Below are 23,378 nucleotides of genomic sequence, written 5' to 3' on the forward strand. Positions count from 1 at the left end.
AGTAAATATGCTGCTTGCAGTGATCCTTTATATAATTCAAAGGCTCACATTTTCTGTTTGAGTTTGACACCACTAATCAAGAGAATGCAGAGAAGGCCTCAGAGTAAGTAAGATTCAGTTTTTCTAAGTCATTGGCCTGAATCTCCCAAATCCAGCATCTCCTCAGTCTTTTCAGTTCTGACAGTTCACCCTGTTGCCATCCAGAGATTTAGAGGTAACTATCTTCATCATACACCTCCATCATTTGAACATCAACAAATGCCTATTCATCAAATTCTCCTTTGTAGATTTGACAAGTTTTGGAATATCTGTCAGACTTTATTAAAGATTTTATATTACATTCAAATACAATTACAGTTGACAGGATAAATCTAGGTGCCGTCTTTGCTTTGTCAGGCACAACTGCTTTATAGCTGGTAAAATATCTCCCTTTATAAAGTATTCTCTGGCTCACTAATTTGTGATTGTTTTCACATATAACAGTCATCAACCATTTACTCCATATAAGTACATTAAAGAACAAGTAAACTATATACTAAATAGCTGACTATTTATACTATTAATAGTATATATTAAAAGTATTAAAATACTTCAGTATTTTATCACAATTAGCTTCTGTGTTAATAAGACACCTTTAAATATGAAAACTCCCTTTCCCCCACCCCTTTATTGAATGATCCTTGAAAAAATATCTTTTCCTTATTCCTTGCACCTCATCCATCGGTTTTAAAGCACCAAAGGCCTTGAAGTTTGAAAAGAGATTTCCTGGCCTTGAGGTTGACTTTTTGCTTGAAATTCATAGGGTTAGGATCTGTGTAGGGTTTAATTATGAACTGTACTTCAAAAAGGTGAATTTGGATCCTAAGGATTTAGGGAAGATATAACTAAAAGTTCATGGAGAATCTGGACTGACCTATAGAAAGTTATCAGTCCAAAGTGATCAGATATTACTACCACAGATGGTTTTATCGTTGTTTGCCCTTTCTCAAAGAGAACCATAACATCAGGGAGGTAATGTCATGACTTGGGGTGATTTTGATTTCAATAACATAGGTTGTACAAAATTATCACGCTTACCCTTCAGAGCCATCTGAGTCCATTGGTAAGATATATATAGATCAGGTCTATGGGAAGTAGTCCCAGATGCAGATAAACCTTGGCCTTTTTAAGCTAAGGACTTTCTAAGGCCTCAATTTGTCTGAAACAATGCCCATTCAATCGATCTGATTGAAATCCCAAGGCCCATTTTTGTCTTATTCCATATCAGCTCAGAACTAACTAAGTGTTAGGCTAATTGGAGAAAATGAGGTTTGCAAAGTTTGCAGTTTGTAGATTAAGAAGCAGAAGGAACCTTAAAAGTACAATGCCTTCATTTTGCAGATAAGAAGTTGACATTCAGAGAAGGTAAGTGTTTTGCCTAAGGCTGCACAGCTAAAAAATATTTGAGATGAAAATTCAACCAGGATCTTATTGACTCCACATCCAGATCTCTATCCACTATTCCATGATTCTAAATCAACAATATTTGTAGAACATAAATAGACTTTAACTCTTGAAACTCAGTTTCCTCATCTAGAAAGTTAAGTGATTGGGTTAAGAGAGTTCTATAGCTAGTTCTAATTCTAAAATTGCTACTTTGTTATGCTACCATATATATTCTCATGTTGTAGACTCTACAAGGGACATAATAATTCATATTTATATAGCATTTTAAGGTTTGCAAAGCATGTTTCTCATAATAACCCTTTAAGGTGAGTGGTACAGGTTTTAGGATGTCTATTTTTTCAACAAGAAACAGATATAGAAAGCTGAAGTAATTTACCATCATCACAAAGCTATAACTGCCAGAGTTTAGATTCAAATTTATGTCTCCTAACTCCAAATGAGATAATATTTGTAAAATGCTTAGCACAATGCCTATCATATAGAAGGTGTTATTCCCCCCTCCACATCTGTCATTCTTTTTATTCTCTAGGTGGCAAGACAAGACCAATATGAAAGAAATTGAGGCAAAGTATTTAATTGAATAAAATAGGAATATTGAAAAACCATGGTGGCTTATCCACCCTTAATTTGTGTGGTAAAAAATTGAGAAGGTAAGAGAGAGGAACCAGACAGGGAGAGGCCAGATAAGTGACCATCTCCCTATTAGTTTTCCCAATGGGAAAAAGGAAAAAAAATGATTTTGGGCAGTTAGAAGATGTAGAGTTTTAATTCCAATCCACTTTTTACTGATTAGAAAAAGAAAGCCTGAATGATCTATGTATAGTCTTATTTCTTTCTCCATGCCTAGAGAGCTTCTAAATGTGCAACCAGCTAAAAATCTTATGTATTATGTTTTCTCTTTCCTTTAAGGTAAAGCATATGTATTTTTGTTTTGGTGTCTGGGATGCCATTGAAAATATATAGTCATCTCTGTGTCTTGAGGTATTCCATATCTCAAGTATTAAAATTCAGGGTAAGGCTAATTGAATATTAGAAGTCAGGAAGGACAAATGTTATTTCTAACTATCATTATCAAGGAAGGCACTTTAGAGGATATGAAAGGCCAGCTGAACTTTGAAGGATAGATACAACTTGGATAAATCAAAGAAAATTATTAGGATGAACATCATGAAGAAAAGACCTTGGGTACTAATGACTATGATGTATAGGAAAAATCTAGAGTAATCTGGCATAAATAGAGTAGAATAGTTCATGTGTAGTGAGAAAGTTGGATGGGTGTGTTTGGTCAGGCTCTGGAAAAGTTGGCCAAGGATTTCAGATTTGATTCAGTGAAAAGCCATTGTAGCATTTTTTTTAGCAAGGAATTAGACATCTGGGACTCTAATAAACTTCCTGTGTCCCATATCCTTTTGTACTTTTGAATATATTATTCTTGACTTTGAATATTTTGGACTTTCTAGTTGCAAAACTTGCATGGCACTTATTTCATTTAATCTTCACTATAATCCACAAGATTCTAAGCACTTTTGTTATTGTTGTTCTGTCATTTTAAATCTTGTCCAACTCTTCTTGACCCCATTTAGGGTTTGCTTAGCAAATGTACTAGAGTAGTTTGTCATTTTCTTCTTCAACTCATTTGACACATGAGGAAACTGAGGCAAGTAGGATTAATGACTAGTCTAGTAGGGTCACCCAGATATTGTGTCTAAGACCAAATTTAAATTCAGCCAAATGAGTGTTCTTGACTTTAAGTCTGATATTCTCTCCATTGTGCCAACTAGCTATTTTAGTAACCACCTTAGAAGCAAAAAAGATATAGGAATAATAGAGAAAGTTCAGTGAAAGGTAATTAAAAGAGTAAGGAGTCCTTAAATCAGGGCAAAGTGTAAAAATATGCTACAATAAGAAAAACAATGAGAAAGAATCCTCTGGGACATATTCATTTTACTTTCCATTTAGTGGCCACTGCTTTTACCAGTCCCAAGAACTTTCTCAGCATCTGAAAGGTGTTTGGCTGCAGTGTTGGTACCTCTTGTTTCCTGTTGTCCATTCTATAACAATTTTATACATTTTGTTCAGTTTTTCTTCGCAGCTTCTCTGTCTCCAGGCTGAAGAATCCTAATCTTAGAATTTTGATATCAATCCAGTTCAAATAAACCTAATTTTTTTACATTTTAAAATGGTGAAAATAATAATCACATGATCTACCTTATAGCATCATGGGATCATAAATCTAGAGCTGGAAGTTCTCTCATAGGTCTCCTACTCCAATCATTCCATTTTACAGAGAAGGGAACATGAACCCAGAGGAGGGGAAGTAACTTGGCCAAGATGATACGCATTGTAAGAGCCAGAGGTAGTATTTGAAATCTAGAACTCTCAATCTTAGGACTGCACTAAACCTTTAAAAATGTATTACAGAAATGTAAACTATTGTTAATACAGTATGGATGGGGGAAGGAACTGAAATTAGCAATGGAGATGAAATGGAAGTCAAACTATTAACCACAAACCAATCAGGAATAAACCAAAGGAATCACCTAAGTAGAGGCAAAGAATACAAAAACTCATGGCAACCACCGAGTGACTGCAAATGGACTGAGAAAACCTAGAGAAAGGTGGTACAGAAAGCTTAGGTATCCACACAGTTTGAATGGTCTGTCAGTCACTAGGAGCCATGTGCCAAACTCATTTGCTTTATGATCACATTTTAGCCAAATTCATTTGGCTGGTGTTGATTAAATGTGGTGTCATTCTCTCCTTAAATGGATATATATTTGAGGAGTTTTGAGTAATGGGAGGAAAAAAGAGACAGGAAAGCTTTGTGGAAAGGATGAAATCAAACAAAGGGGAACATCACAGCTTTCATTGATGTGGTAGTTACAACACTGGCTACCATTCAAATTTCTTAGATCTCTTGTTGAGAGCTTTGGAAACTATGTGATTGTCAAATTCTGGTAAATGACTTGAAGGCTAAGCCACATCTATCAAAGCAGCTGTATCCTGTTACTTCCTTTTGTTTTATTTTCTCTCTCTCCTCCTTCTCACTAAAATCTGTGACCAACTGGTATTACTGTTGAGACTTAACTTCCCTGTTACAGCATCACTGACTTCAGGAGGGAAGGGAATTCTCTATTTTTGTCCTTTCTGTGATGCTGAATTTAAAATTTGGAGCAACTATTTGTTTTAAAACAAAACAAAGCAATCTCTCCTCCACAAAATTACCAACAGCATTAATAGCTGAGTTGAGCTAGCTGTCTGAAAATATTAAACACAGAAAGTAATAGACCAAATATTGGGTTAGGATAAGGTAAAGAATGTGGACAGTTTATGGGCATGGTTAATTGTTCTTTTGGTTCCGGTTGGGTGAGGGTACTCTGATCCTGTCCCGAGTCAGTTTTCTGAGTGCCATCAAGACACTTCCAGAAAAGGGTCTTGACTTCCATTCCCTGAAGAGCAAGAGGCAGGTGAATGATATGGTAGAATGGAGGTTTACAAAGTTATTTAAAGGTGATATTTACATTGAGTATTGCCTTGTCTTTCAAATTTGAGGGCTTAAATACTTTTGGTTCAAAGTAGCATTTCCAGACACCTCATGCTACTTTGATGTTTGGCTAAAGTCTATTAATCCTGATTAGAATAGCCTTGAATGTTCAAATCCAGTTATGCAGAAGCCAGCTGTCACAGACTATTTACAAAGCCACGCTAATCAGAAACTTGCCATCCATCCTTTATTTTCTCTCCTTTCCTGTGTCTCATTTTCTTTTTTTGTGATTTATTTCCCCTGTCTGGCATTCACAAATCTGAATACAGCCACCTTGATATAGAAAGCTTCTCAGATTATCACAGGATGCTAGCAATAGTGAGCTCAAGCATTGCCTTCAAGATTTTCTATTTTACTTGACTTCAATTCCTTGAAGTTTGACTTTGACACCGATTTTTCATATTCATCTTTTAGGCTTTTGGTACTAATTTCTGCTTCTTCATTAATTTAACTGGAAGCATTGATTGATATTCAAATTTTCTGGCAATCTTAAATTCCTACAACATTATCTTTAAAGAGCTTACAATCCAATGGGGAAGACAATATACATATAAATCTATACAAAGCAAACTATATTCAGGATAAATAGGAAATAATTAACTGAAGGAAGACATTAGAATGAAGAGGAATAAGTGAAGACTACCAGTAGGAGATGGTATTTAGTTGGAACTTAAAAGTAAGACAAAGAAGTCAGTAGCTGAGTGGAGAAGAGAGGATATTCCAGGATTGGAATGGAGAAAGCCAAATGCCCAGGACTGAGAGAGGAAGTATCTTGTTCAGGGAAGACAAGGAAAAGGCTATATTACTGGATCAACTTGTGCATATTAGGAAGTAAAAAAGATAACTATATAGATAGGACAAGGCTAGGGTTTGAAGAGCTTTGAGTGTCAAACAAATTATTTTGTATTTGAGTCTGGAAGCAATAGGAAGTCATTGAATTTACTGAGGAAGTAGGAAGATTGTTATGTTATCAGACTTGTGTCTTAGAGAAATCACTTCAGTGATTGAATGGAGGATAGAATAGGGAGGGATTTAAGGCAGGCAGACCCACCAACAGACTATTGCAATAGTGTAGGAATGAGGTAATGAGGGCCTGCACCAAAATGGTGGCAGTGTCAGAGAAAAGGAAACATATTTGAGACAGACCTTTGCAGCAGATTAGATATGAGGAGTGAGTGATAATGAAGAGTTCAGAATGACACCTAGATTGTGAGCCTGAGGGACTTGGAGGGATTGTGTTGCCCTCTACAGTAATAAGGGAGGGTAAAGGTAGAGAGGATTTAAGAGGAGAGATAATGAGTACATTTTTAGACATGTTGAGCATTAGGATATCTACTGGACGGCTAGTTTGAGATTTCTGAAAGGCAATTGGAGATGTAAGATTGTAGGTCAGCCAAGAGGTTAAGCCAGGATAAGTAGATTTGAGAATTGCCAGTGTAAAGATGGTAATTAAATCCATGGGAACTGTATAGAAAAAGACTAAGCAAGCAGAATCTGGCAACAATAGGAATTTATTGGGGATTGTGACATGATCAGATCTGTACTTTAGGAAAGTCATTTTAATGGCTGAATGAAGGAATTTAAGGAGGGCAGACCCACTAGCAGACTATTACAACAGTCCAAGTGTGAGGTAATGAGGGCCTGCACCAGAGGGGTGCAGTATCAGAGGAGAGGAGTCATATTCTAGAGATGCTGCCCAAGTGACATTGACAGTGAAGGATATTTGTGAAGAACCTTCCATCCTAAGAGTAGCATTAAAAGGGACATTAGAGACCAACTAATTCACCCCTTAATTTTAGAAATAAGGAAATTAAAGTTCAGATTAAGTAATTTATCCAAGGTCACACAGGTAGTAAGTGTTAAGGTATGATCTGAAACCAGTAATTAAATCCATGGGAGCTGATGAGATCACCAAGTGAAGTAATATAGAGAATGGTTTATGAAAGAACATTTTGCTAGAGGGTGTGATCTAGAAAAGGATCTAGCAAAGGACATTGAGAATGAGTGGTCATATAGGTAGGAGGTGAAGGATGAGATGGTGGTATCCTGATCACCTAGAGAGCAGAAAGTATCAAGTTGGAAAAGGTGATCAACAGTGACAGGAGCTGCAGAGATGCCAAGGAGAACTGAGGAAAAAAAACATTGGATTTGACAATTATGATCATTAGTAACTTTTCAGAGAGCATTTTCAGTGGAATGATAAGATCAGAAGTTGATTGTGAAGAATTGAGAAGAGAGTGAGAAGCAAATGGGGGCATCTAGTGTAGATAGCCTGTGGAGGGATTTAGAAATAAGTGCAAAAGAGATAGAGGACAATAGTTAACAAGGATCCAAGGATAAAGTGAGCATTTTTTCAAGATGGGGAGACATGGGCTGTTTATAGGTGGTTGGAAATGAGCCAAGAGATGAGGAGGGATTGAAAACAAATGAAAGAGTGAGGGTGACAAAGAGGGCAGTCTGTTGGGAAGAGATAGGTTTGAAAGGGATTTCTTAAATATGTAGAGGGATTAGCCTAGGTAAGGAGTAAGTCAAGAGTAATCTCTGTCTTTCCTCTAAATCCTAATGAGCATGAGTATCCTCATACTCATTGCTTATATCACTCAGGTGACACTTATCAAACACTATCTTTGATATTATTATCTAATATCTATTACTTCCTCAACTACCATATGTGTTTCTTTAGGATAGGGATTGTACTTTATATTACTTAATATGCCCAATGCTTTGCACATAACAAAAGTTAAATAAATGTTTGATATTCACATCTGGTAAAAGTACAGATGCTGCCAAAACATCCATTTACACATTATAAAGTCCTCTTCCCTCTGCTTTTGTGCTCTGTTATAAATACCAGGAAAATATTAGTTATACTTTATTTATACTTTCTTCTCCCTTGTAGACAGGGATTTAGCACTTTTCCTTCCCTCAGAGAATTCCTTTTGTTATTATCCAGATGTTCTTTCATTACTGCAATTTAGAAACTATAAACACTATAAAAGTAGACTTTTAAAATTCTATGTCTCCCAATTTATCATTATTGGGGCATTGTTATTTTTTCCTTAAAATGTTTCATACTATTGGGATACAGAAATATTTCCCTATCAGTGGTTGCTTTGGTAGTTAATATAGAACATATAAGTATATGTTTATAAGTGTAAGTATATATGTATAAGTATATAAATAGAACTGGAGGAGGCCATAGAGAACATCAAGTCCTATCCTTTTCCTATACAAATAAGAACCATGAAGTAAGAAAGATGAATTGACTTTTATCACACAGGTAATAAGTAGAACAGCCTGATTAGAGTACCAGGTCTGGATCCAGAAAGACTCATTTTCCTGAATGTAATGTAATGTCTGACCTCAGATACTAACTATATGATCCTGGGCAAGTCATTTAACCTTGTTTGCCTCATTTTGCCCATCATAATATGAATCAAAAAAAGGAAATCGCAAACCACTCCAGTATCATTGCCAGGAAAACACCAAATAGTATCACAAAGAGTTGGACATGACTGAAAAATCATTGAACAACAACAACCCTCTGATTCTGTTCCTGGTATGTTATGCTCTACATCATGAAAACTAGCTTGAAGTCTCTTCTTGTTATTATTGTTGTTTTTGCAATGAATTGTGTCTTTCCTGTGGTTAGGGTCTATTCATATCTAATCACATTTTCCTATTGAAATATAGACGTTTTTTGTTTGTGTTTGTGGTTTTTTTTTTTGTTTGTTTTTTTAGCATGGGGCTTGATTATGTCAATAGTAAGTGTCTGAGGTCAGACATTACATTACATTATATTTTTTTCCACCTTTTCCATGTACCTGTCACCATTTGCAGATGAATTTTTTTTAACTACATATAACTGCAGTGATTCCTGTATTTTTCTTAAGACAGTGATTGCTACCTTTTGTATCATCCATATACATTTCCTGCTAACATGCCCTGGTTGCTTGCCTTCAAGAGACTTTGTAAAGATAGGGTGTATACAAGAACAAATATGACATGAAATAGATGGGGATAAAAAAAGAAGTCCTGATAACCTAGTACAAGATAAAAACAATTTATCTAGGGAATAGGGAAGTTTTCATGAAAGATCTATAAGAAAAGGAAGAAATATAACATAGAGGAATAAGGGGAGAATATGTTCTAGCATGACAGGAAATCATCACAAATACACAGAAGTGGGAGAGTATAAGACAGGATCAGGACACAACTTCTACTCCAATTTATTCAGCATGTGGTATTTGTGGAGGGGAAGAACATGAAAAAAAGTCTAGAAAGTCAAGAGGGAACTAGGTTTTGCAGGATCTTGATCCCCAGTTTAAAAAGTTTATATTTTATCTTTAAAGCTATAGTGAAGCATTGAAAGTTTTTAAAGAAAGGAGTGACAAGGTTAGTCTTATACTTTATTAGGAGGATTATTTTGGCTCATGTTTGAGTATAGGTCTTGAGTTTATGTTTGTCCATCAACATCATTTCTATGATTTAAGTCATTTGAGCATTGACTAAAGTATTATATAACATGCCAGGGTAACTAGTCTTGTAATTTATGATTCCATATTACTACTCAACCCCTCTCTCTCTCAATCTTACACACACACACACACACACACACACACACACACACACACTTTCAATGAAGGAAGACTCTCTGTATATACATAGACATATCTTGTCCAAGTTTTTATATCTCAATCCAGAGACATGATGGATTTAAACTCTGGAAATTATCTCCTTCATTCATATTCAAATGGATTTTGTTTAGATGAGTTGAGTCATCATTGCATTAAATATCTTTAACTTAATACTGTTGGCACTTTATGTATGAGGTAGTGAAATGGCAAAAAGGGAATTTGAAATTGGGTTCAAAGCTCCATATTTTCTGTTCATGACTTCATTTGAATACCACTGTTATTGTTACTGATTACCAACCTTCTTATGGAAATCTGAGTCAGTGATAGAACTTAAGTAAGATTGTAAAGTAAGAAGAGGATTCTCAAATCCAGCATCTGGTTATTTCACCATGTTTGGCAATACTCTCCCTTTGTATTTGATCTATCTTAAGAGTCCAGAATACAAGAAATCACCTGCTGCCAACCCTGAGTCAGTCACAGTTTGCTCCATATTCTCAGTCAATTTTCTGAATCAATAAGTTCAGTGTCAGAAAGCTCAGTGTCCCAAGATCGTTAAGAACAGGCTAGTCCTGTACTTGTCATAAAGTGTTTAGGTACACTCTTTGCCTAGGGCCAGAGGGATAGTGCCAGCTGTATTTAACTTCATCATTTGTTATTGTGACTGTTTCTTCTTTTTCCTTTGCTGGACCACTTTGTTTCATTTATCCTTTACTGTTTCTGAAGCTCTGACCTCAACTTCTTGACCTTCTCTCTGTTTACTTACTACTCATCCACATTCTTGGTTTTAGTAATCACCTCTAAACTGAATATCAATCCAAATGGCTATTTCTGAGTTCTTACCCATACACCAGTTTTCTGTTTCCAGTCACTACATGGTATGTCCCCTTGGATACCCTGTTTTACCCCCAATTCATTATCTTACCTTGGCATATGCCCCCAATTATTTTTCTCTCATAATCTCTGTATCATTTTTTTTCTGGTGCTAGAAAGCCTGTTGTCATTTGTTTTCAATTAATTTTGCTGAATCATTGTGATCTCTGCTTTTCCACATTGTTTCCCCAAACCCAGACAGCTAGACAAATAGAATTTGCTAAGAATTTGGAGGTATAATTGAACCTTTTTTCTGGATTCTTTTCTCCTTAGAATTTTCATTTGTTGATATATCTTGCATTAAAGGAAGCAAAATCCATAGAGAGATCAGAGAGAATGGGAAAAGACAACTGAGTCTACCATTCAGGGCAAGAACAGAGAAAACAAGTGGGCAGCAAGATAGAGTCTACTAGGTAATAAATTGAGTGTTGGACTTGGAGTCAGGAAGTCCTGAGTTCAAATTCAGCCTCAGACAAAATCAGCTTCAGTTTCTACACTGAAAAATGGAATAATAATAGCACCTAAATCTCTGGAATGTTGTGAGTCAATTAGTATACGTATATATGTCATTTTCCAAACCATAATGATGTATATAAATGATTGTTGTTCACTTGTGTCAGTCATATCTTACTCTTCATGAAACCATTTGGGTTTATTTTTTGTTTTGTTTTGGCAAAGATAATAGAGTGGTTTGCCATTTCCTTCTCCAGCTCATTTTATGGATAAAAAAATGAGGCAAACGCAGTTAAATAACTTGTTCAAGTTCACACAGCTAGTCTGAGGCCAGATTTGAGCTGAGAAAGATGAGTTTTTTCTGATTCCAGATCTGGTGTTCTATCTATTGTGCCACTTAGCTGTGTATATAAATTCTGTTGCTGTTACTTAAGTAGACAGGGTGAAAGGTAGTAACTAAATACATTATTTAAAAATTACTTGATTTTTTTTTCAGTTTATTATGGTATTTTGTATCCTCTGGATCATTCAAGTGGTAGAATCAAAGAATTTAAACAGAGTCCTTTGCACAATGACTAATAAATAAAACGGTCATTATTAATGCTAGTTGTTTTGCCAACTGCTAGCTATGTCAACTTGAGCAAAACATTTACCTCCTAGATCCCAGTCTTCCATTTTTAAAATGAGGGGGTTGGGCTAAATGACCTCTAAGAACTTTTCTACCTCTATATCTGTGATACTGTCAACTACCCAGAGATTTTAAGTGAAAAACAAAGTAATTTGGTGTAGCTAATAGTAAATTTGCCTGGTAGAGGAAATCTTTTTGACTAAGGAAAATTTAAATGTTCTAAAGCCCTTTACTATCATGAAACACTACAGATTCTTATTCTACCCTTATTTTTTTTTTTGATAAATTACCAATTACATGTAAAAACAATTTGTGACATTTGTTTTTTTTTAATTTAAATTCTAAATTCTCTTCCTCCCTCTAACTCCTTTCTTCCTTGAGAAGGGAAGCAATTTTATATAAAATATACATGTGTAGTCATACAAAACGTATTTCCATTTAAGCCAAGTTACAAAAGAAAATAGGCCAAAAAGAAAAGAAAAAACAACAAACAAAAAAAGTAAAAAAACAAAAAACATGCTTTGGTCTTCATTCAGACTCTAGCAATTCTTTTTCTGAAAATAGATAGTATTTTGCATCATAAATCCTTAGGAATTATCTTGGATCATTGTATTGCTGAGAATAACTAAGTCATTCACAGTTGGTCATCCTTCTGATACTGCTGTTATTGTATCCAATGTTTTCCTAGTTTTGCTCATATCACTTTGTATTAGTTTGCATGTTTTTCCAGTTTTTTTTTTTTTCCTGAAACCATGCTGATTGTTAGCATAATGAAGTTTTAAGGAAATAATTGGAAACCTCTAGAAAATTATGACTGGAAACTACATTAAGGTTGTCTTTTTTCTACTTCTGCATCCATTTCTTAATAGACTTCTTTCTACTAAAAGATTTAGCATAATATTCTAGTCATTAACATAAATTTAGGAAGGAATTAGTAATTGTACTAGGATAGTAGGGATGAGGATGAACCCTGAAACTATTTTCCCTTTAATCTGTAAAATAAGAGTGATTCAGGTTCTCAAGCTCTCTCCTTGGAAAAGCATACCTTTCCCAGACAATGCCCAGTTAAGTGGTTTCATTCAATCAGAGATCTTGGTCAATCATCTCTATTGACATAAACTGAAATGTTTTTTGCAGGGCCCAGAAACTGTTCCTTCTTCAGGGAATTCCCAGACTTGGGAAAAGCCTACAAACTTCCAGTTATTCAATTCAAGATCTCTGTCTGATGGTCATCTATTGAGTAGTCTAGACATCTCCCAGCTCCAGGCCAAGGTGTATCCTATATAATTATGATTTGTCAATCTGTCTTTGGCAAATTCCTAATGAGGAGTTTTGCCCGCTAAGAAAGCTTTCTGGTTTGCGAATTCTTTTGCATTGGACTTGCATCAACCAGAGGGGATTCCCCACCCCAATTCTCACACCTCTCCACTACCATTCAGTAGCATTCTCAAACATTCCTGTTGTGCACCTAATGGAATATAAATTCTATGAGAAAAGGGACTCTTTCATTTTTATCTTCGATTCTGCAGTAGCTGGAATTGTGCCTCATATAGTAGATGTTTTTGTGAATAGAGTGATTGCTTAATATTTAGTGACTTAGGAAATGTATTATGAGGAATTATGAAAGTTTCTAATAGTTTAAATATTAAACTTTAAAATTAGGGAAGAATGGAATGTGTATACTTCCTCATCAGCTGGGAAGAATAAGGATAGTAGAAGTAAAAAGAAATGATTCCTGATCTTGTTTGGGATCCTAAATGGTCATGTGATCTTTGCAGGCTCACTTGATCCCTCTGGAAACTGAGGCCATCAGAAGTTAAGTGAGAATGAGGATGCCTGTCTTGTCTATTTTATCATTAATGTGAAATGAGAAAAAATAAAATTTAATGGTTCATTTGATACTAGAATCATATGGTTACTTGAAGTTACTTCAGTGTTAATAATTCTGTTAATATTTTTATTTTTAAAAATGCAGCATGGTACAGCAGAAAGAGCACTGGATTTGCAATCGGTAATCCTGAATTCAAATCCAGGTGTTACTTCTTACTATCTAGGTAACAATGGGCCAATCATTTAATTTCTCTGGGTCTCAGTTTCCCCAACCAAAAAAATGAGAAAGTTGGACTAGATAAGGAATTCTTTATTGGGAATCTATAAATATGGCTTAAAATTTTTTTGGATAACTTTTTCTACATAATTGGCTTCCTTTGTGATTCTATAAGGTTTGGTTTTTTTTTTGGGGGGGCATTTAAAGATATTCTGAGAAGGAGTTCAGAGACTTCACTCTAGCCCATGACTTCTATTATAACCCTAGAATTACTAGATGAATTCTAAGTCCCTCCTACATCTAAGTCAAGAATCTTGTTTCTCTCTTTTTAGGACCAGGAAACCTCTTTCCCCAGGGCTCTTTCAGCTCAGAGACTTTCCCCCAGGTGGTGCTTCCTAGATGGTAAGTGTTTTTGCTTTTATTTGAAGGTTAGAGAGCTGTCTTTGATGAATAGAGTTTATTATTCACCATCCCTTTTTCTCATCTTCCCCCCTTCACTTAAAGGAAAAAGTAAATAGTGGGGAGAGGAGGAAGTTTCTGAGAAGAGCCTGTGATATAAAAAGGCTCATCATTAAGACATAGAATATTAATATGTATATATGTATCCTGATGTGTGATTTAATAGGCGATAGCATCTCATGGTTAGAAAACTCCTTCTAGCAATGCAAATATGCAACTGTTCTGTGATTTATAGTCTTGGAATATTGACAGGATACCTGCTGTGCCCAGGATCACACATCCAGGATATTTTGGAGATGGCACTTGAACATCCCAGCCTCCTGCTTGAAGCTGGCTAGCTTTCTGTTTGCCAGGCCAGGCCAGTCTGCCTTCCAAGGCAGGTTTCTTTCAGTCTTTGTATCCAATGCTTCCCATAAAGCCTAGCACATAATAGGCTCATCATAAATGCTTACTGATTGTTTAGTAAACAAACATAAAGGCAAATGAATAAAAACAAAATGAAGGGATAGAATGGCAATCTGTTGTGCAGGCTGTGACTTGAAAAAAGAGACTAAGAGAATTGGGAAGGTGAAAAAGGGAATGAATGAGCACTGCACTAGTACAAGAATAGTTAGCTATGTTTAGTAACCTGGCATTGTGGAAGGATTATGAAATCTGAAGCCAGAAGAATTGGGTCAGGGTCCTAGATAAACTACTTACTACCTGTGTGATTTTGTATAAGATCTCCAAACCTCAGTTTTCTCATCTGTATAATAATTATGATCCATTTGCCCTACCTACCACGTGAAGTTATTATAAGACTTAATGGGGATAATATATGCAAAATGTTTAGTAGTACTAAGACATTAATTACCTGTTTTAAATAAAAGTGGTTATCTTTAATAGCTAAGAAAGGTGAGTTTAGTATGAAGAGCTAGCCAGGCCCAAGTTTTCAACTGGAAACATGGTATGATGAATCTTTAGAATTCTTGATTTAAGGCACTGGGATTTCTAGCCTTTTTCTTTATATGTCTCCTTCTTGGTGCATATGTGCTCACAGTGCATACATCGAAGGGATATATTATGTGGATAAAAGAGATTGTGTAGTATTGGACGTGCAATCAAAGTTAGTTCTGAATTAATATTTGTGACTGTGTGATGTATGATTTTAAGATTAAGGAGATCAATTATATGAAGCTTGTAAGGTATCTCAGAAAACCAATTTGAAAGAGGAGTTCTTTAAATAGCAATTCGGGAATTGTATAGAGGTTCTCAAAGTTACTTCCTTGAAAAACAATCCTTATGGATTTTTTCCCCCAACCAATCTCTGAGAGTGAGAATGATATTTGTATGTGAGGAGGGGATGACAGTTTTTTACAAGCTCTATTCTCAAGGGAGTAGTAAGGTCAAATTCAGATGAAAAAGATGACCTAGAAAACCATAAATTAAGATTATATGTGTTATATTGTATTTTTAATTTTTTTGTTAACTATTTTCCAATTACAATTGAATCACTTGGGAATTTTATGGCTTCTTGCACTAGCCAGCTTCAAGTTTGGCACTACTAGTGTAGTGGATGTATTTCTGGAGTTGGAATTAGGAAAGCCTGAGTTTGTCTCATTTCAGAAGCTTAAAAGCTATGGAATCTCAAATAATTCACTCAACATCTCTGAATTTCAATTTCCTCATCTGAAAAATTGGAATAATAATGATGTTAGCACTACCTCACAGGAATACTCAAGTATCAAATGAAATGTTATATGGAAAGTACATTACAAATCTCAAAGCTCATGAAAATGCTAAGTATTGTTGATATTACTCCATGTTTCAAACTACTGTGTAGATTTGCCTAAAATAGGACATCTGAGGTTCCTTGACTAAGAAATTATTCAAAATAATTTCCTTCCTTCATAATAATATAAGAATAGAGTTAAATCCCTAGATTTACCAAGGGCTAAGATGGGAAGGGATAAAGCTGAAAGAAAGCATAGAATGTTCCTGAATCCTTGGTAGTCTATTGATCTATCACAGAGGAATAAATGAGCATATTAGAGAAATGTGTCATGCATTTTTTAAAAAACCAACCAAGGTGCTTTGCAAATAAACTGAGAAAAAAATTGAATGCAGGATACTGATGATGCTGTTTGGTTTTAACAGAAACTAGTTCTACCGATTAAAAGTTTCATCATATGTCTTTTTGTTATGTGGGTTTCTGCTGTATTGAAAGATAAAACTTTATTGGTTTTTAATGAGTACTTTCCAAGACTGAATCTTCTCTGCCTGAGCTTGAGTACTTCCCTCTGGCTTCTTATACTGTAGTGGTTATGCTTGAGGCTCACATGGATAGAAAATGCAAATAAGGAGAACTGTTATTCACTTAGTATATGAATAACCAACCAGAAGCCTACACTGCAACTTCTAGAAACCCTAATCCTATGGCCTAATGTCTGTCATTGAACAAATCCTAGTCCAATGTCCTTTGACATTTATGTATTACCATATACTGACCATTTTAAAGGAAGCTCTCTAGCCTATTGGGTTGGTCCTTTGGGGAAGATTTTTAGTAAGATACAGATAAAAATCTCACAACATGAGGGATAGTAATATTATTACCATTTATATAGTAGTGTAAGGCTTACAAAACATTTGTAATATGTATATATTATCTCATTTTATTCTCATAACAATCTTATGAGATAGTATAATAATTCCATTATTATTCTTGTTTAACAGATAAAAGAAGGTTAAAAGAGGGATGATGTGACTTATCCAGAAACAGAGCTAGAAAGCATGAGGTGAAATTTAAAGTCAGGTATTCCTCGGTCCAAATGTAGCACTCTACTGTACCATGGAGCTGAATTCTAATCCACAATCCTAGAGCCCTTGAAGTATGGATGTGTACAAGCCTTGGTGAAAATGATCCTAGAGTTTCAGGCTTAAAGAGCCTCTATCCTTGTTTCATACTAGCTATAATAGCAAAGCCTTGGTTTAACCTTTCCAAATAGTTCTAGCAACTGAGAATCCCTTCCTCAGGGCACAGAACTCTCAAACTAGACTGTCTGAGAGGCTCCCTCCAAATGTAATCTCCTTTGGATTCTGAAGCAGTCTGAGTTGGCTAACTGTAGATTTATTAGAGATCAGAGCTTCCTTGTAATGTGACTCTTCATTGTCGGTTTCTTTCCTAGCTACTTCTGCTGATCGTTTTTATCGAATAGACAGAGCTCAGGTGAGTTTGTCTCAGTGTAAAATGATGATTTCTTATCTGTAAATACATTTTTTCTTGTCTCTTCCTATAAACCATTCTGAAAAACTGTGGATGTTTTGGAATGGCATACTAGTCAGGAATGTGAACTAATAATTAATTCCTTTGCAGATTAGTCTTGCAGATATGTTAAAAATCTTTGGGTTTATAGCCTTTATAGAACATTTTAAGTGGCTCCATCTGACTTAATGCTTTCCAGCCAAAATCGACCTCCTAAATTTTTTTTTGTTGTAGTTGTTGTTGTTGTTGCTGACACAAGAAAATATCATTATTTATGATGAGATTTCTTCAGCTCATTGGTAACCATAGATTCTTAAGAAAACCTAATGAAAAAACAGTATTAAAAATAGTCAGAACTCAATCACTTTTAATGGAACTTTCAGCTTCTTGGCTTACATGGATTAGGCTTTGAAAGTTTAGGTAAGTGAGATAGGCATTCCTTTGCTATATATTCTATACAAGTTCTATCCAATTGTAATTATGTTTAGGGAGTGGTGATCCACAGTTTTGAAGTAATGCTAGCTTAATGGTGTTGTGCAGGTGTTTGTAAAAGATCAAGTATTCAGAATAATTTTTATTCTCTCAGCTCAGCACTACAAAATGAATTGTACTACAGAAAATTTGGAGTAGATGATGCTACATGTGGTTCCCCAAGAGATTCTGAAAGGGATAAAATATTTGCTATTTCTTGATCTCTCCATTTATTTGCCCTATATTCCTTCAGCAATCAGTAGGCCAAAATCTCAAGGGAAGTTTCAGAACAAATCTATTGCCCTTTGACTCCTCAGGCCCAGGATGATCATGTCTGATTCACACCCACAGTGCCATTTCTAATAGGCAAGACTTTCTTTAACTCCAGAACCCTACCCAAGGTCTTCCTGGACTTAGAGTTCAGATGGGCTAGGGCTTAAATGACTATTTGACATACTACACCCTGATACTCATAATTCTTAGTAGTTTCTCCAAGATCCTTTGTTCTTCAGTTATTTTAGTCATGTCTGAATCTTTGTGACTACATTTGGGGATTTTTTCATAAAGATCTTGGAGGATTGTTTCTTTTCCTTCTCCAGCTCATTTTACATACGAGGAACTAAGACAAATAGGGTAAAATGACTTGCCCAGAATCACACAGCTAGGAAGCATCTTGAGGCTAGATTTAAATTGAGGAAAATGAGTCTTCCTGACTTTAGGCCCAGCACTTTATCTACGTACCACCTATCTGCCCTTTACAAGGTAATTATTTATGTCCTAATCCACATGGTAGATTTGGCCCATTCCATATATACTCTGACAGATCAGGTTTTCTTCTTTTCTAAACTTAGTCAACAAGACCTGCCTTAGACATTTAGTAACTGCATGATTCTGGGAGAGTCACTTAGTTTCTCAGTTACATTCTTCAACTAGAAAATGAAATACTTTCTATATAAGGTTTTTGTGAGGCTAAAATAAAATGATGTGTAAAAGGTACTTTGTAAATTTTAAGGCAACTTTATAAATACCCATTTTGTTGTTTTAACATCAACACTAATAGTAACAGGGATAATAATATTAATGATAATATTTCCTAGGAACATTTGCACTTTGTGATGGAAATTTCACAAGATGAGATTTTTATCCTGGATCCAGATATGGTGGTATCACAGCAAGCAGGAACACCACCAGGGATGCCTGATCTGGTAGTGGAGCAAGCTTCTGGGTGAGTGAGTAGTTCTTTATAGGTGAGATCAGTGAAGAAAAACAACCATGCTGACTAGTGTCTGAATCTTTTGGTTTTTCTTCTGACAACTTCAAGAACCAAAAAGGACAATATAGTACATATTGAGATAGCTTAATCTAGCCAGGAAGTGCACATTTCTTTAGTAAAGAACAGTTTCAGACATGGTATCAAAAAAGAAGAGAAAGGAGAATGAGGCAAAAATACATTCTTTCTTAGGGAATAATGAAGTAATTCTACTTATAAAGAATAGAGTGAGAAATTTATTAAGAGGGCAGTTAGGATAATTATAATAATTAAAGAAAGAAAGGAAGGAAAAAAGGAGATAAGGAAGGAGAAGAAAGGAAAAATAGAAAGGAAGAATAAAGGAATGAAAGAAGGAAAAAAGAAGGAGGGAAAGAGGAAGGAGTCTATTTCATTAATTGCTTCTAACTTCAATACATTAGTTTGTAGCCTAGGCTAAATTACCTAGCCTTGAGGTTAGAGGGAGGACAGGTTAAGTGTTACAGATCAGAAGCTAACTTAAAAGACATGACTTTCTGTCCTTTTCTTCCCCAAGGATGTCAGATTGGTGGAACCCAGCTCTCCGAAAACGCATGCTGAGTGACAGTGGGCTGGGGAAAATATCACCGCATTTTGAGGCTTCTGAGAAGAACGACTTCAGCCACTCACACATGCTACCGTAAGGGTTTTCTGTATCTTGCTTTTTCTCAGCTCCAACCCCACTATATCAGCCTAAGTTTTACTAGCATATGAAAGTCAGCATTTCTGAGCCATGCCTTCACCTTTTCTTCTGATCCAGCTCTTTAACAGGAGCGTTATTCATGTGCCAATGAACAAAAGTAGTACAATAAAAGGACCCTAACTTTAACTATGATGCCATACTTCCTACCTGTGTGACCTTATCTCATCACTTAGGCCTCAGTTTCCTCATTTGTAAAAGAAAAAGAAACTTGTAAAGACATTGGAGTTACTTTCACCTTTAAGTCTATGATCTATGTTCAAATCATAAATGTTTAAGCATCTAGAGATAATCTGTCTGCTAAATGCCATGAGGAAGGCACTGGCTTAATTTGAAGCATGTAGGATGTAGATAGGGCCCCAAATGCCTCAACTTTGAGACAGCATAGCACTTTACTAAAATAACTTGTTTATTATTTAGTACTACAGTGAAAGAACCCTTACTTTAATTTAATGATGCCATTATCTGTGTGACTTTATCTCAAGTCATTTGGGCCTCAGTTTCCTCATTTGTAAAAGAAAAAGAAACTTGTAAAAAACATTGGAGTTATTTTCACCTTTAAGTCTATGATCTATGTCCAAATCATAATATAAGTATCTAGAGATATTCTGCTAAATGCCATGAGGAAGGTATTGGCTTAATTTGACGCATGCAGGATGTTGATAGGGCCCCAAATACCTCAACTTTGAGACAGCATAATACTGTACTAAAGGAACTTGCTTATTATTTACTCTTTCCATTTCCTCTCATATGTTATCTAATAGGGTACCAAGTCCTGACTTTTCTACCTATACATACCTATACACCTTGAGAAGGGGTTCATTGTTCACTTTAACTTGCACTTTAAAATTTCTAAGAATCTTCACTCTTCACATATTTTATCTCCCCATAGAGAAAAGATTAAAAGTTCCTGCAAAACATTTTCCATTTGCACTCTATTCTATATTCACCTGACCATAAGCAAAGTACAGGCCCCTAATATTATTCACCTGAACTTTTGAAATAAGAGCATCGTTATAAGTTTTCTATTTTCACTTCCTCCTTCAAAACTGCTCAAAAAAAACTTCAATAATGTCCTATTGCCTCCCGAATTAATTTGGTCTTCTTTGACTTGAATTTAAGTCCTTCCAAAACCTGATATCACTTTGCTTTTTCAGCTCTTTTTTATACTACTCTGTTTCATGCAGTTGTTAAGACAAAATGAATCATTCACTACCATCATCTTTCCACTACATTGGAACTATGTCCTTCACTTTCCTGTCTGTTTTCTTCTGCTCATACTGTCTCTATGTCCAGCACACTTTCTTTTTTCTCTATTTCTGCCTAGTGAATATTTGTCTAATCTTTAAACCCCAAATTAAATACCACCTCTTCAATGCCATGTTCCATGACTTTTTTGTACTTACTAGTTCTATGACTTTGGGTTGTCTCAACTCTTGCAATTGAAATAATGGTAAATGAGACAACAGAGTTCTGAGCATGATCAATTTATTGGTAAAGTTATCTATCGGCAATAAATGGGGTCCAGGGCTCTAATATATAATAAGTGGATTAAATCTTAATGAAATTTATCAAAATTTAATATCACACATCAGTTTCTTCATCTATAAAACAAATCTAACAATAGCATCTACCTCACAGTATTATTGTGAGGCTCAAATGAGATAAAATATGTGAAGATTCTTAAAAACTTTAAAGTTCTAGGTATTATGATTACTATATTATTATTGATAATGATAATGATGATGATGATGATGGTAGTGGTGGTGGTGATGATACAGGGAGGGATTATGACCTAATTGTCATACTTTGTATCTTTCCAAGTATTGAGAATAATTCTCTCTAACACATTAGGCACAATAAATTTTTATCCAAGTTAATTGAATAAAGGTTGAGACCCAATAGGAACCACAAAAGGAACTTCTGCCCACCTGAATCTTCTTCAACCAGATTGTAATTTTGTGCAATACATCATTATGCTCAATAGTATTTTGCAACTTATAAACTTATTTGTCTGCAAGAATTTTCCCAGCCCTTAGTAGGCTTAGCAGGTGATGAGAAGGATGAATTTGCCTGATTAAAAGGATGAAAGAGTATAGTTCTAGGGTTTATCATTTTTACTACTATTCTCATTTGACCCAGTGGTACTTTATTTCTTTCAGATCTTTCTAAACCTGTGGATATGGGTCTTTATGTAATGGGAAAATTATCTTGGTTGGTTAGAACATATTAATGAAGACAAGTCTGTTACATTTATATATATATTCATTCACACCATTCTCATAAAGCAAGAGTAGGTTTATGATACATTTTGCAGTCAGGATCACTTACTATTGAATTCTAAACAGATTGTTTTACCTCTATGGTCCCTATAAACTCCTATATGGTTCCTATAAAGTTGTTACCTTTGGATTAGTCTTTAATTCTCCCAGGTTACAGAAAGATACATAAATAATACTCTGAAGCAACTGTAGTTTAAACAGTGAGACTAAAAACGAGGTCTAGGATGTACCCCAGTGATGCTCAGAGGAAAACCATGGGAGAATCTCAGTGAATTGCAATTCACAACTATATGTCAGTATATGCCCTGCTATCAGCTGGTGAGACAGGATTATGCATGGTAAGTAAATGAAGACTCTTGATGATTCCATTGTGTCAAAAAGGAGAGAAGGGGGGAAAAGAGGCAGAAAATTTAAAACTAATTATTACATTGACACAGATAGCACTCTCACACCCTTGAGGCAAAAAAAAGAGATTTCGTTTTAATTATTCCTCTGCAACTGATCTTAAAGGGGGCAGCTAAAATACTTTCCCCTCCTAATATTAAGCAGGACCAGTGTGTAGTTTTCAGGTGGTATTATGATTACTTACATTTCAGGATAATTTTCTCCCTATGGCCCTTTGCTATAGGATTAAAGTTAATAATACAAGAAAAATAATGAAGAGGTTTATAACTTTAAAGATTTCTTTCTTAACCTAGATTCAGCATGAATTTTAATTCAAAATTATTGTAGAGCAGCCATAGCTACAGAAATTAAAGTCAAACAATAAAAATCCTGTTTTGGTTTAGTGGCAAAGTCCCATTTTTGGAACAGGGAAATTCATCTTAGACCCATTTCTGGCACTAGCTGAATAACAACAGGCAAGCCATTTAACCACCTCCAAGCTTTATTTTTTGCCTCTCTTTATAAAATATAGGGATTGGAATGGATGGACTTCTAAGCTTTTTTCTACATTTGGAATTTTTAGAATTTCATAAATTTTGTCTGTGGATGAGACAGTCTGGAAAGTATCCACAAGTATGCTGATCTTGGATGGGTTAAAATTCTGCCATTGACACTTATTTACTTTGTGAACATGGACACATCACTTATTCTTTCTGAGCCTCATTTTCTTTATTGGTAAACCTATAATAATATTTGCAGTACCTATTTCACAGGCTGTTGTGAGGTTTAAATGAGATCCTGTATATAAAGTGACTTTGCAAAACCTTTAAGTACTATATACATATCTGTCCTTGTCAGGAAATGGGATGTCACCTCTTAATGCAACAGTCCAATACCTAATTTTTCTATTAATAATTATGATGATAGCTAA

At 35.2% G+C, this 23,378-nt stretch overlaps 1 protein-coding gene across 2 annotated transcripts in view; it reads left to right on the forward strand.

The window, feature by feature from the left end:
• DGKI (diacylglycerol kinase iota) overlaps window positions 1–23,378 on the forward strand; it is a 565,471-nt gene that overhangs the window by 444,674 nt on the left and 97,419 nt on the right. For both annotated transcript variants that reach the window (XM_051961507.1, XM_051961508.1), the window contains 4 exons: window positions 13,958–14,027; window positions 17,249–17,289; window positions 18,894–19,021; window positions 19,599–19,721. In XM_051961507.1, the coding sequence (XP_051817467.1) occupies window positions 13,958–14,027; window positions 17,249–17,289; window positions 18,894–19,021; window positions 19,599–19,721 (362 nt within the window). The remainder of the gene's footprint in view (window positions 1–13,957; window positions 14,028–17,248; window positions 17,290–18,893; window positions 19,022–19,598; window positions 19,722–23,378) is intronic.

Source organism: Antechinus flavipes, chromosome 5, assembly GCF_016432865.1.
Source record: "Antechinus flavipes isolate AdamAnt ecotype Samford, QLD, Australia chromosome 5, AdamAnt_v2, whole genome shotgun sequence".
NCBI lineage: Eukaryota > Metazoa > Chordata > Mammalia > Dasyuromorphia > Dasyuridae > Antechinus > Antechinus flavipes.